The sequence below is a fragment of the Bufo gargarizans genome, chromosome 4 (genome assembly GCF_014858855.1).
Source record: "Bufo gargarizans isolate SCDJY-AF-19 chromosome 4, ASM1485885v1, whole genome shotgun sequence".
In the NCBI taxonomy this organism is placed as follows: Eukaryota; Metazoa; Chordata; class Amphibia; order Anura; family Bufonidae; genus Bufo; species Bufo gargarizans.
In genome coordinates this window covers 152,045,734-152,059,026 of record NC_058083.1, presented here as the reverse complement: position 1 = coordinate 152,059,026, position 13,293 = coordinate 152,045,734, and the positions used below count along the sequence as shown (strand labels likewise).

Sequence of the window (13,293 nt, the reverse complement as noted above, 5' to 3'; positions counted from 1 at the left end):
ATACAGAATAAGTAGATGGTGCCACTTACACACATTTGGGTAATACACTTTATGAGGAAAATATGTTCATTTATATTAGAAAAGTGTATGGAAAAAAAAAAGTCCCCCCTCACAACCCTTTAATGGAGCATTGCTAAGGAGAATCCGTCTTCAGCATTCTACCTAATGCGCTGAATAACTGTATGAGGCTTCTCAGCCTACCTCCAGTCCCACAGCATCTGCATGCTTACCCCAGCCTTGCTTCCTAAACGTGTAATAGAACTTACTAAAATTGATGTGCAAAGCTTCCCTGTAGACACTATCTGCTGCCAGCACTCCCATCTTCCTTACCAGCTCATCTCTGGTTAGCTCTGGCAAGCTAAGGAGAGGAATCGGACTGTACACTTACAGTCATCACTAGCAGCAAATAAACTATCTGCAGGAAAGCATGTCAAATAATTTTTAGTTATGTACATTACATGCACTTATAGTTATGTAGGGCTGGGGTAAGAAGGCTGTGGTAGGGAGACTAAAGGCAGGCTGAGAAGCCAGTCACTGCATCATACAGTTATCCAGGGTCTTCAGCATTTAGGACAGATTCTCCTTAGCAAAGCTCAGCTAGAGAATCACGAAGGGAAGGCTTTACATTCTGTTTTCTAATAAAAATGAACATGTTTTCCTAATAAAGTGCATTACAAAAACTCAGTCACTGGGGAACATTTATCAATAATGGTGTAATTTGCGCCAAAAAATACTAACATTGCAAATCAAAAGTGGTGATTTGTTTCACCTCATATCAAAAGGCACATGCTACTTTTAAAATGTGACTTTTTCAAATATAAAACTTGACGATCAGCCCATTTCTCTCAATTTGTCACATTTTGACGTCAATAGCCCTAAAATGCAACTTTTTAAAACTGAAAAGCACCATTTTAGCCAACCCTGCCAGACCGCACTTGCGACTTTTGAAACATATTTATGACATTTCCACTGGTAAAATGCGACTTTTTTTCTCAGACTTGGGACGTTTTTGTTATTGTTTTGTTGAATGTCAATTTACTGACAAAACCCTGTTGTTTGGCTTATTTATATTACTCACTTGTTCCCACGACGAGTTAGTTTTTCTTGTCATAAATGCGACTTTTTACACAAAACACCACCACATAAGCCATTTCTGCTGATGAGAGGATGATAAATGAGGCGTAATATGCACCAATTTGATAGCCCCACCCACTTTGACACATTCATTTCTGGCGTGATGCATTCTTTATGGTGAAAACAGTTGATAGATTTGGTGCAAATCAAAACACCATTCTTTTTAGCACATTTTACGCCATAATTCTGGCGCAACATGCTTGGTAAATGTCCCCCAATGTTCATGCACATAAAAAAAATATATGAAATGTCAGTTACGCTTTAATGTACATTTCTGTGATCTCCAAACATACACCAAGTTACACATTTCTTCTATCCAATACATTTTATCTCCTTTATCCTCAAGTGACGAAAACATTTGCTTCTTTTATCATACGTGTCATCAACTCCCAGACATTTGCGACTCAATTTGGCAAAATATTTATTTATAATAAATCTGTTCAAAAGCAGTTGGTCACATCAGTTTACATTATTGGGCTATTACAATGGTATTGATAAATGTATATAAATGAACTGCCTTTTTGTACATTTTACAAAAGAAAGAAAAGAAAACAAAAAATGAAACAAAAAAAAAACAAAAAACAGGTCAACAACAGAAACACATGGAAAAAAAGAATAGGCGGATTCCGTAAGACAAAAGGCAAAGCGGGATGAGTTGTTTGCACTCAGGCAATTGCTGCCATTATAGTTACCCGTACAAGTCCTCTGCACCGTTAATGCAACAAGACTTCAGTTCAGGTGCAGGCTCTGAGAACGGAATCAGATGTCATGTACAGTAGCAGCTCCAGTCAACTGAACAACAGTACTGCATGTCAACACTGGGAATGGTTTCTGAATTTCAAGCTGCACACAGTACTTTATACACCAGATTAAAACATATTCGTTTACTCCCATTCAGTAGTTCCCGGTGGCTTTGAAGTCAAATCGTACATTACTCGAGAAATTCCTGGGATCTTCTTAATTTCAGTCACCATTTTTAAAACCACCTACAAACAGTAAAGATGTAAAAAAAAAAATAATGAACAAAAGTGCTACAAACTTGAAAAAAAATATTTTTTTTTAGGTCCCCCACACATTTTATGTCCAGCTCAGTTCCTCTCTGGTGTGAAGCAGAATGGCCCTGAGGTGAACTGAGCAAGAACTGATCGCATAGGTTTTTTTATGGGAGAGTTCACATACATCCAGTTCATCAGTTGTGATGCTGGATGTCAAATAGCGCTGCATGCTCAGATTTTCTGTGTGCCGCTATCAGTGTATAGACATCGGATCTGGGTACTGAGGTGCAGGACACACATTAGTGAAACAACTGGCCACGCACAACTGATATATGTGAACCTAAAATATTTAAATGTTAAAATCATATGTAGATGATGAAAAGACAAAATACCTCTTCTGGAATCTCATTGCCTGGAGTAGCAGCAATGCCAGTCATAAAATCGCTGGTGATAAAAGTGCGGATAACCACCGACCGCTGACATGATGGCTGTTTTTGTAAAGGATCTCGATCGAAATGTATTGGAGTCAATATTACAGGCATCTGGCTTATCTTGCTGGAATAACCTGTGTGAAAATTAAAACAGAAACATAAAGTAAACCATGTGGTGAACATTTTATTATTATTTTTTTAAACAAGTTCAATATCAGCCCAATGTGGCAAAACACCAAAACAAGCAAACAAAAAACCCAAACACTAAAATGTCTTAAAAACACATAAGCATCACTATTAGATTAGTTGATTCCTTTAAAAGGGTTGTCTTCAAACCTTACGGGCACCTCCTATTCTAGCAGACTCTTGTAGTATTACATGGGCAGCCATTTATCTAAACAGCCTACCATGTCCCCTCCCTCTAAATGCACTGTGTCCGGCTTAACCCTTCCCTCATGAGCAACTTGAACTGATTTTGGACCGACTCCCCCCTCCTTTCAGCTAGCCACCCATCCCTGTATTTATATCTCTGTGCCCTCCTATTGCTGTGATCTGAGCGTCTGTCCACATACGGATATCCTGTACCAGACACTCGGGTCACAGCAGTAGGAGGGCAGAGGAGATATCAGTTCTCAGTCGCCCCCTACACAACCCTGGCAGCGGGAGAACAGCAGATCGCTCCTCTTCTGCTGGCAGGGTGGCCATTTTACTGAAGACTTTACAGCTCCCTCTGGGAGTTCCTTTGACAACTGGCCATATATGTGCAGTGACGTCATAGGACCTCCCTGATAAACTAATGCTATAGATGGCGTAAACATAGGCCTGCTTCACATGTATCCAGTGATCCGGCTCAGTGAAATGAAGCTAGAACTGATCCCATAGTTTTCTATGGGATTGTTCACATACATCTGATGCATCAGTTATGACACCAATGGCAAATTAGCTCTGGACAGAAAACAAAACGCTGCAAGCTATGTTTTCTGTCTGGTGCTATCAGTCTACGGAATCTGGAATTGTGCACTTAAAGACGACCTCTCATGATCGTCTGTTCTAGGGACTGCTTGCAGTCCCCATGTAATAACAATTCTGGAGCATTGATTCTTATCACTCTATGTTGTGCCATTCCTGTATTATTCCTAATAGAAGTTTACAAATAAATTGCTAGCAGTCTGCAGTAAGGGCACTGTTGAGTGTTACCAGTAGATGGTGTGTCTGACCCTTTCCAGTCAGTGCTCCTAGTGTCAGGTTGTGGAGGGACGCCACCCAACTGAACACCCATCTGTACCTTTACTGCAAACTGCTGACAAATCATTCATACAATTCTAGTAGAAATAACAGAAGAATATAATCATAAAATTATCTTGTGACAAACAGAAAAAAAAAAAAAAACAATACAAGACAAAGAAAAACATATACAGCCATCTTAAGAACCGCCCCTAACCCCTACCCAAAAGCCACTGGAAGTAGAGCAAAAATAAACTAAAAACTAACAATAGTCTAAATATGTAACATTATCACACTGACAGCACAGACGCTTACCAGACTCTCTCAAAATATTATGTGCCTCAAAGTCGGCTTGTCGCAACGTGCTGAGAACTCCTGTTGTTAAAAAGGTGGGAGTAACATCAGTGGGGGGTTCTTTCACCGGTGGTCCGAACACATACACAACTCTGAAAAATACAAAACCATTTCCCAATTTCTACATGTTAGAGATTAGAGATTAACAAAAAGACAACAAATATTCCCTGTAAAAGGACCAATATACATGAGGACGTTTTCATGCTCTGCACTCCAGAATTCTGGATTTAAAAAGTCACAATAATAGGGGCTTTTACAACCTTTTGGGCTTAGGCTACTTTCACACCTGCGTTCGGTGCAGATCAGTCTTGTATCTGCACAGACAGATCCGCACCGATAATGCAAACGTTTGTTTCCATTCACAACGGATCCGTTTGCATTATTCTTTCTAAGTCAAAACGTCCTGACTTACATTAAAAGTCAATGGGGTATGGATCCGTTTTCAATTGCACCATATTGTGTCAGTGAAAACAGATCCGTCCCCATTAACTTACATTTTAAGTCAGGACGGTTCCGTTTGCGTCCGCATCTTCGGGTGGACACCAAAACGCAGCCAAACTGCATTCTGAGCGGATCCCTATCCGCTTGTGAGAGCCCTGAAATGGATCTCACAAGCGGACCCAGAAACGCCAGTGTGAAAGTAGCCTTATTTGTGTATGACTTCTTGCATTTTTACAGTGTTCGCTCCAGTTGTGAAAACTGGGTGGGAAGGCGAGTGTGGTTAGCGATGTTCATTAGTTTCACTCCTGATTTATACATGTGAATATTTTCTTTTTAAAAGTCAGCAGTACGTGGTGTAAAATCTGGAGTACCATTTCTAGACCAAGGCGTTAGCAGATCTTTAAACCTAAGTTTAACAAACAATGGGCGACAATTGATAAATTTGCACAAATTACTCCAACGCAAACTCAAGCAGAATGGACTCCAAATATTTCCCTCATGATAAACTACCTAAGAACAGCCTTTACAGCCTCCGTACTACATAGTGAGAATGAACCATAAGCAGAAGGGACGTACCTGTTAATGTTGTGACACATTCGGGGAATTAGTCTGGCCAAGTACATGAGAGACTCCCAGTGTGGGGCGTCTTTACTGGAGACACCACAGACGTAGCTGTAAGAGCGACAGTCACCCTACGAGAAAACAATACCCCGTTGAGTACAGTGCGATCAGCTGGAGAAACATGGACCTACAGCCACACTTGACATGCCAAGGCCATGATACCAGATGTGCACTTGTCAGCTGAATGCAATGACCTTTGTCCAATTTTGATATGTGTCCCAAAATCAGAGAAACAAACCTCTTTTTGGCATATGCAAATTAGCTGCTTAGTGCAACGTGGGCACTGCTGTTGCACCTGAAGATCCAGTCACTTTGTGCCAGCCACGCCCTCTTGTAATTACGCCAAGCCCTGAAAACTCGCAGCTGTACAAAAGCAGTACAGGTTCCATTTGGACAGCAAGCTTCACTTCTGTACTGCGAGTGCGAAAATTATAGAGGGGCGCGTGCAGCCGCAAGATTACGTCCACACTGTCTGGCCCTGTAACTGAGAGCGAGGAAGGGGTGTGGCTGGCACAGAAAGTGACTGCAGCTTCGGGTGCAATGGCAATGCCTTCGTTGCACCAGGGGGCCTATTTGCATATACTAAAAAATACATTTAAAAAAAGTCAATTTCTCTCAATTGTGGCCACGTATCAAGATGGAACAAAGCTAATTACAATCAGCCGACAAGTGCACATCTATACAGGTAAAATTATTTATTTAAGCTGGTCATACACAATATACTTTTGTCGGCCAAACCTACCAAGAATGGAGAATTTCGGCTAACAAACTGATAACGTCAGGGGAGAAAAGAATCGAGCGAAATAAATATTTTTGCCCAATCTTTTGTTCTCCAAGGATATAGGCTGCCACGAGAACTGTCTAACATAGAAATTCACTGCTCTCCCTAAAGCATACAGAGACACGTATGTTCGAGCTGAACATGTATAAGCCGGGAGGGAGATGCGAGAGATAGCTGTCGCCCGAACGACCACTCAATGTGTATGGCCAGCCTCAGAGGCATGTGGTGACAGATTCCCTTTAAAGGCTATGTACACCTTTGAGGGCAATTTTTTTTTTATTGCAGTAATTTGAGCTAAAAATCATTTAATAAATTTGTCTTTATTAAAAATATAGAGCCATTTTTCTGTACAGGGCTGAGATTCTCTAATAGAGGGATCTGAATTTTCTCTCTAATCTGACGGACTCCTTATCTCTGACATCATGAACACTCATTATAGCTCAATTCCTATCTGACCGATAAGAATGTGGCTTAAATAAGTGTTTATGACCTCTTAGTAAATTAGAGATAAGGGTTATTAGATGACTGGCACAAAGTGAAAGTAAAACGTACGATTCCCACAGTTAGAGAAACAGTTAACCCTCTGTGACAGATTTTTAGCCCAAAATAAGTAAAATGCAAATCATAAAAAAGGCCTTTAAAAGGTGTACATAGCCTTTAAGTAAAAAATTTCACACAATGGGGGAGATAAATGATTTTACGTCACAACAGTGGCTTAAAGGGGATGTCTCACTTTAGCAAAAAGCATTTATCACGTACAGAAAGTTAATACAAGCCACTTCCTAATGTATTATTGTCTATATTGCCTCCTTTGCGGTCAGGCTGGATTCATTTTTCCATCACATTATACACTGCTTGTTCCGATGGTTAAGATCACCCTGAAATCAAGTAGTGGAGGTCGTGGTTGCACACTATCGGAAAAAGCACTAGTCTATGTGCGCTCCCACGGTCCTGGCCACCGGAGTGGCCAGCGCTTTTTCCTATAGTGTGCAAGCACGACCTCCGCCGGAAACGAGCAGTGTAAAGGAAGCAATATGGATAATAACAATACATTAGTAAGGGCCATGTATTAACGTTCTCTACATAAATGCCACTGGCTGAAGTGAGAAAACCCCTTTAAAAAAAAAAGTTTCAAATTATTGGCACATGCCATATTGTTCCACAATTTGGGACTTTTTGTGCTTCTTGACACTTTAAAAGTGGCAATAAAAAGGTGCGCCTCTTAGTGGAAAGGGCAAGGCCTACCAAGGTCCATGAGATTTAGGCCTCCTAAACACAAACGTGGGCGCTCCGTGGACCGCATTTGCAGATCCGCAATACACGGGCACCGTTCCGTGTGCATGCTGCATCACGGATGCGGACCCATTCACTTCAATGGGTCCACAAATTCGGAGATGCGGAATGGTGCGGAGCGTTTCCGTGGGGTTTCGTCCCGTACAAAGAAAGAACATGTCCTATCTTTTTGCGGAACGGCCGGATCGCGGACCCATTAAAGTGAATGGGTCCGCGATCCAATGGGTCCACGATCCGCTGCGGCTGCCTCACGGCACGACCACGGGGCGCATATGTTCGTGTGCAGGAGGCCTTACTATAATTTACACTAGAAACTGGCATAAACTGCAGCCGAAATCTACGGCAGTTCCTAGCTGGCGCAGATTTCAGTTTCTGGTGCAAGAAAATTTATGAAGAGGCTTGTGTATGTCTTATGTCAGTCTCCGTAAATCTTCCCTTAGGAGTACAAAGACCAAGCCCACCTTTAAAGAGGGCCTCCCAGCACCTGACTGTTGTAGTATAGTAAATGATTGAATGTCCCATGAAATAATTATGGAGCAGCTTTTCTTATAACTCCGCGGTATCATTCCTCTGCTAGTTCTCCTAGTGATTTATCTACAAGTTGACAACTGGGTGTTACCCATCTCCTTGCCAATGGGTAGTGTCCCTATACACTCAGCACTGATTGGACAGTGCCACACAGTGGAGAGACGCATCCCCAACTGGTAACATCCAGTTGTCTTTTTTTTCGTAAATTTCTAGGAGGAATAACATAGGAGTGGTACAATGCAGTTTGAGCCAACAGGTCCTCTTTAAGCATAACTCAGATGCTTATTCTATTGACCCTTCTTAAAAACTATACTACCGATCTATATGACCCACCTCTAAAGCTCACAAAAATCCATCCTTAGACACAGGGAACATATAGTTTCACCCCTCAAATGGCAACCAAAAGTGCCAAAAAGGGTGCTGCAGGGCACTAGTCCAAGATTCAAGTGACATGCTTGATATGTCGATGCTTCATTCAATTTGGTATATTGTTTTTAACCAGAGCCAGACCTCTAAGTAACAATGCAGTACCAAGGATAAGGTGATGACAGGGACTGCTGCGGGACCCCTAGCAAACAGCTGCAGTCTGTACATTGCACACTACCTAAGTCAATGGACTGTCCGTGTAATGCATGTATGAACCGCAACCTCCAGCGTGAGAGACGCTCTGTGAAGCAAATGAACAGGTCTGGTCTAAGCCAGACAGCCCATGAAGAAACTTCTGATTCGTGGTCAATTATATCAGGTGATTTGGTCTAATTCATTATTTTCATTACCCAATATTCCAATACTAATCTCCTTCTCCATTATAAAGAAAATGCCTGGTCATGGTATACAACATTAAAGGGATTTTGTCACTTCAGCAAAGGGCATTTATCATGTAGAGAAAGTTAATACAAGACACTTACTAATGTATTGTGATTGTCTATGTTGCCTCCTTTACTTGATTAATTTTTCCCATCACATTATACACTGCTCATTTCCAGGGATTACAGCCACGATGCAGCACAGATACAAGGTGGCATAGGGGCAGCTGCACACGCGTGCCTATGTGAGTTTCCACTGTCCCAGCCACCAGAGAGGTCGGTGCTTTTTCCTATAGTGTGTAAACAAGACCACCACTGCTGGGTTGCAAGGAGGTCATAACCCCTGGATATGAGCAGTGCATTATGTGATGGAAAATGAATCAAGCAAGCAAAGGAGGAAATATGGACAATCACAATACATTAGTAAGTGCCTTATATTAACTCTCTACATGATAAATACCATTTAAAGTAAGACAACCTCTTTAATGAAACCTCAATTGCCAGCGATAAAAGTAAAAGCTTTACATCACTTAAATCCCACAGTAACAGCAGAAATGAAACTACTGACCTGCACTCCAACAGTTTTAATAGGTAACAAGAAGGCATTCAGTGAATGTAGACTAGTGATGTGCATCAGCTTCTCCTGGTCCTCTTCTGTTGTGCACGCTTTGACTCGCTGAAGGAGGGTGTGAGGCTGCAAGAGGTGAGGAGCACATTACTCCAATCAGAGATTTAGGAGCATTTTTTATACAAGATATGAAATATGACTCATTTTCTACTGATCACCCACAAATTAAAAGGGTCTTCCGGGAAAGCTTGGTATGTGTCAATGTGGGGGTCTGACACCTAACAAATCGGCAGGATGAAGGGGTGGCAGCACGCGGTCAATGTGGGGGTCTGACACCTAACAATTCAGCAGGATGAAGGGGTGGCAGCACGCGGTCAATGTGGGGGTCTGACACCTAACAAATCGGCAGGATGAAGGGGTGGAAGTGCGCTGATACACTCAGACACAGTCGAATGTATGGACTATCCGCTGTGCCCAGGTGAACATTGAAAAGCAGCAAAGCTCATGGTTTCTTTTGTTTTAATGATCAGGGGATAGGACCCCACACATTGATAGCCTATACTGGGGATGCGCCATCCATGTCCGTTTTGGGAAAATCTCCTTCAAGCTTTAGTGCAGGACTAGAACTTTAAAGGGACATCTCTGAACCTGGACATACCCATATTTTCACCCAGGCAGCCCCACTAAGATAAGCATTGGAGCATTTTCAGGAGATCCGGTGACATACCGGGCTCTCCTTAGGGCTGCCAGGTGGAGGCTTCAGCCCAGCAGTGAGCCCAGTGACGTCACCAGCACTGATTGGCTGTAAAACGGCTATTGCAGCAGCGCTAAACCCGGCCCATCTGAGCAGGTGACATCACTGAACACACTGCTGGGCTGAAGCCTCCGCCTAGCAGTGTGCGGAAATAAACAAACAAGCCCTTGCCCTGCTTCGATGGTCATCTTAGGGGGGCTGTCTGGGTGAAAATATGGGTATGTCCAGGTTCAGCTCTGAACCCGGACAACACCTTTAAAAAGTTGAATGGGTTAGGCCATGTTCACATCTGCGCTAGTCATTTCTGTTAGAGGAGCAGAACAATGAAAACAACAAGCACCAGATTTGGCGAAGAAATTAAAACGGAGCTAAACAGTTCCCATTATACTATAATGGGGTCAGTGTGATTTTCTGTTCAGGTGTCCATTTTTTTAGCGGATAAAAAAAATAGTCCTGCTTGCAGTATTTTTTTTTCTGCTCTTCTGAATGGAATCTGCGACGGAGTCTCCAGCGCATGTGAACACTCCCTAATCACAAGGAAAGATAGAAGGATAAATATATAAGATAGAGAAGTACCTTTTTAACACTTGCTGAATAATCTGCAATTATTTTTAATATGTTGTTTGTTTCGGCAAAATCTTTGCAGACATAAGGCTCTTCGGCACATATAACACGAATTGCTAATCCGGGACCTAAAGTAAAACAAGCATCATAAAGCAGTCGACATTGGAGGCGGCAGTTCAAAAGGACCAGGAGAAAAGACAATAGATGTTTCTAGTGCAAAAACGTCACAAGACCACCTCCTGTGAATTTTTTAGGGCCCATGCAATGTTTTTACATTGTCCCCACCACAGTGTGCTAGGGGAGTCACGGGGGCCAGCTCATCGGCCCCGGCATATTCACAGCAATAAACAAGCATAAAAAGAGGATTGAAATCTGTTTCAGTCCCTGACTGGAGTAGTTTTCAATCTAGGCGTACAGACTACCGGAGGATGCCCCTAATTTATGAGGCGGTGTGTGCCTCCTCATAAATTAGGCGCATCCTTTGGCAGCACAGGGGCATCAAAGACCGGCAAAATGACTCCCAATGCCTCTTTTAGGGTACGGCCACATGTGGCAGGTCTGCTGTGCAATTTACACCACTTGTGTCCATATCCTTACAGAAGGTTTCATTAAACGGGATGTACCACAAATGACATACTGCCCTTTCCACAGGATAGGTCCCATTAGTGGGATCACCACCCATCATACCCTTTTCACCTTCTGTGTACTTGGCTGTACCTGTCAGCCCCATGGACATTGAATGGGGCAGGAAGGACGCATGCATGGACACTGCTCTATTCAAAACTCTTCAGTAAGGAGGAGCGGGGAGCTTGGAACCTCCATTCTAGTGACTGGAGAAGGTCCCAGCCGTAGGGTCCTCGCGTGGAACTACCTATCATGTGGGACAACCTCCTAAAGGGACACTAAACCTCTGTAAACACAAAAAATGCAGTAGTTTGCCAGAGAAACTCCAAGGCACCAATTACAACAGAAATAGTACTGTATACTCTGTGCAGACTACCCAGCTTTCCACACCCTCATAGGCACATATGACTAACTATGGCACAATTTGGCAGCAAGAGGGAGGATTTATTCAGGTACATTTAGTATTCCGCAGTCCCAGTTCCAGCTCACATGCTATATTATCCAGCCTTCCTGGGAGCCTGAAGGGTAAAATATTGCATCACTTAGGAGCAAGAATGGGAATTTAGGTACATTTTGTATCCAGCAGTCTCTATTGCATGCCATGTCACCCAGCTTTCCCTGGACTCCGAAAGGCAATTCTGCCTACATGCGGAGGATTAGTCATTGAATTTGTCCATTGCAGTTTCACAGGGATTCTTGTCCAGCTTTCCCAGACCCCTTTATAGAAAACCAGGCTAGTTACCCGGCTGGGTATTTTATTTATTTTTTTGCAGGATGCCACACTCTTATGCCTTTCATTGATCTATATTTGATACAATTGGACTTCTTTTCAGCCCGTCATTTTTTTGCCATCTGAGTTCTTGTTACCTGCACAAATACACATGTAATGTGCGCCGGTTTTGCACACCATCCTTTCCCCCCCCCCCCCCCCCCCTTCCCTTCCCTATGCACATTGGCACTTTATATATCTTTATTCATTAAGATAGTTCTGTGTTTATATATGCTTGCTTACAGGTGCTTTCGGGGCCAGCGGTATCACGCAGCCCCTATTTCTGTCCCCCTATGGGTATATACCCTTACTGTCTATTAGTCAGATTTTTGTAAACATGGTATTTGTTATATATGGTACTTGTAAACATGGTACCTTCCATGTATCTACTTTCTTGCACACTTGCACTATATGGAGTATAGAATATTGTTCTTGCTTTCATTTTTTGTATTCTCCATATGTTTGTCACTATTGTACTTTTTATTTTTATTATTTATAAATTTTTATTTCATATAATCATGTACTCATAATCATGGATGCAATATTTATTATCATTATTAGCGCACAACACTATTACATTTCTGTATAATATCATGTTTATTGTTCTCATCAATTTTTGCACTCATATTTTACGACGATTGCACTTATTTTTTCACTTAATACTTATATATATTTATACATTTTCCCATGTATTGTAATAATTGTATCTATATCATACCTATTTTATTATGGCACTCATGCTTATATTGTATTGTGCAAAAATCTGTTTTTACAACATAATCATGGATTTAATGAGGATGCGCATTATGTTTACCATATTTTATACTGTACCCTTTATTTATATATGATGTCTTTCGGCTGAGACAATTAGGTCCTTTGATGGATTATATGTTTTTATGCTTGTGTCCTGTGTCTCCTCCTCTTCTGCGATGTGCGCACGCATCGCCCAGCACCGCCCCGGGCGCCTCGCCACTGACAGTCCTCACGCCACAGTAGTCCGATCATGTGACCTTGTCACGTGATGTGGGCGTGTCGGCGGGACGCTGGCCGCGAGGCAGCCAAATGCGGTTGGACTGAAGCTATGCGCGCCAATATACAGTCACAGCTGAGGACGAGTGAGTATCAATTTCTCATTGGTTGAGAGAGGCTGTAAATACTTGATTCACAGTGATGGCGTTACCCCCAGACGAAGGCATGCCGAAACGCGCGTTGGGGTAGCGCCATCCTGGGTAACTTTGCACCCTGTCCTCCTTAGGAGAGACTCTGCACGGCATTTTCTCCATGGTATTTTTACTACACCTGATCCCTACGGTGGTTTGTTATCTACTTCCTTCATTGCATTTGCCCAAACTAACCTTGGTTTACTGCCGTGCAGTTCTGCTCGTTGACCACTGACTCACCCATGT

General features: G+C 42.4%; 1 protein-coding gene across 2 annotated transcripts in view; it reads right to left on the bottom strand.

The window, feature by feature from the left end:
* Positions 1–1,538: 1,538 nt before the first annotated feature.
* Positions 1,539–13,293, bottom strand: part of GMPS (guanine monophosphate synthase) — a 47,072-nt gene continuing 35,317 nt past the window's right edge. For both annotated transcript variants that reach the window (XM_044288705.1, XM_044288704.1), the window contains 6 exons: positions 10,507–10,622; positions 9,177–9,302; positions 5,156–5,271; positions 4,100–4,230; positions 2,522–2,694; positions 1,539–2,120 (listed from right to left, as the gene is read on the bottom strand). In XM_044288705.1, the coding sequence (XP_044144640.1) occupies positions 2,019–2,120; positions 2,522–2,694; positions 4,100–4,230; positions 5,156–5,271; positions 9,177–9,302; positions 10,507–10,622 (764 nt within the window). In that variant the 3' untranslated portion in view covers positions 1,539–2,018. The remainder of the gene's footprint in view (positions 2,121–2,521; positions 2,695–4,099; positions 4,231–5,155; positions 5,272–9,176; positions 9,303–10,506; positions 10,623–13,293) is intronic.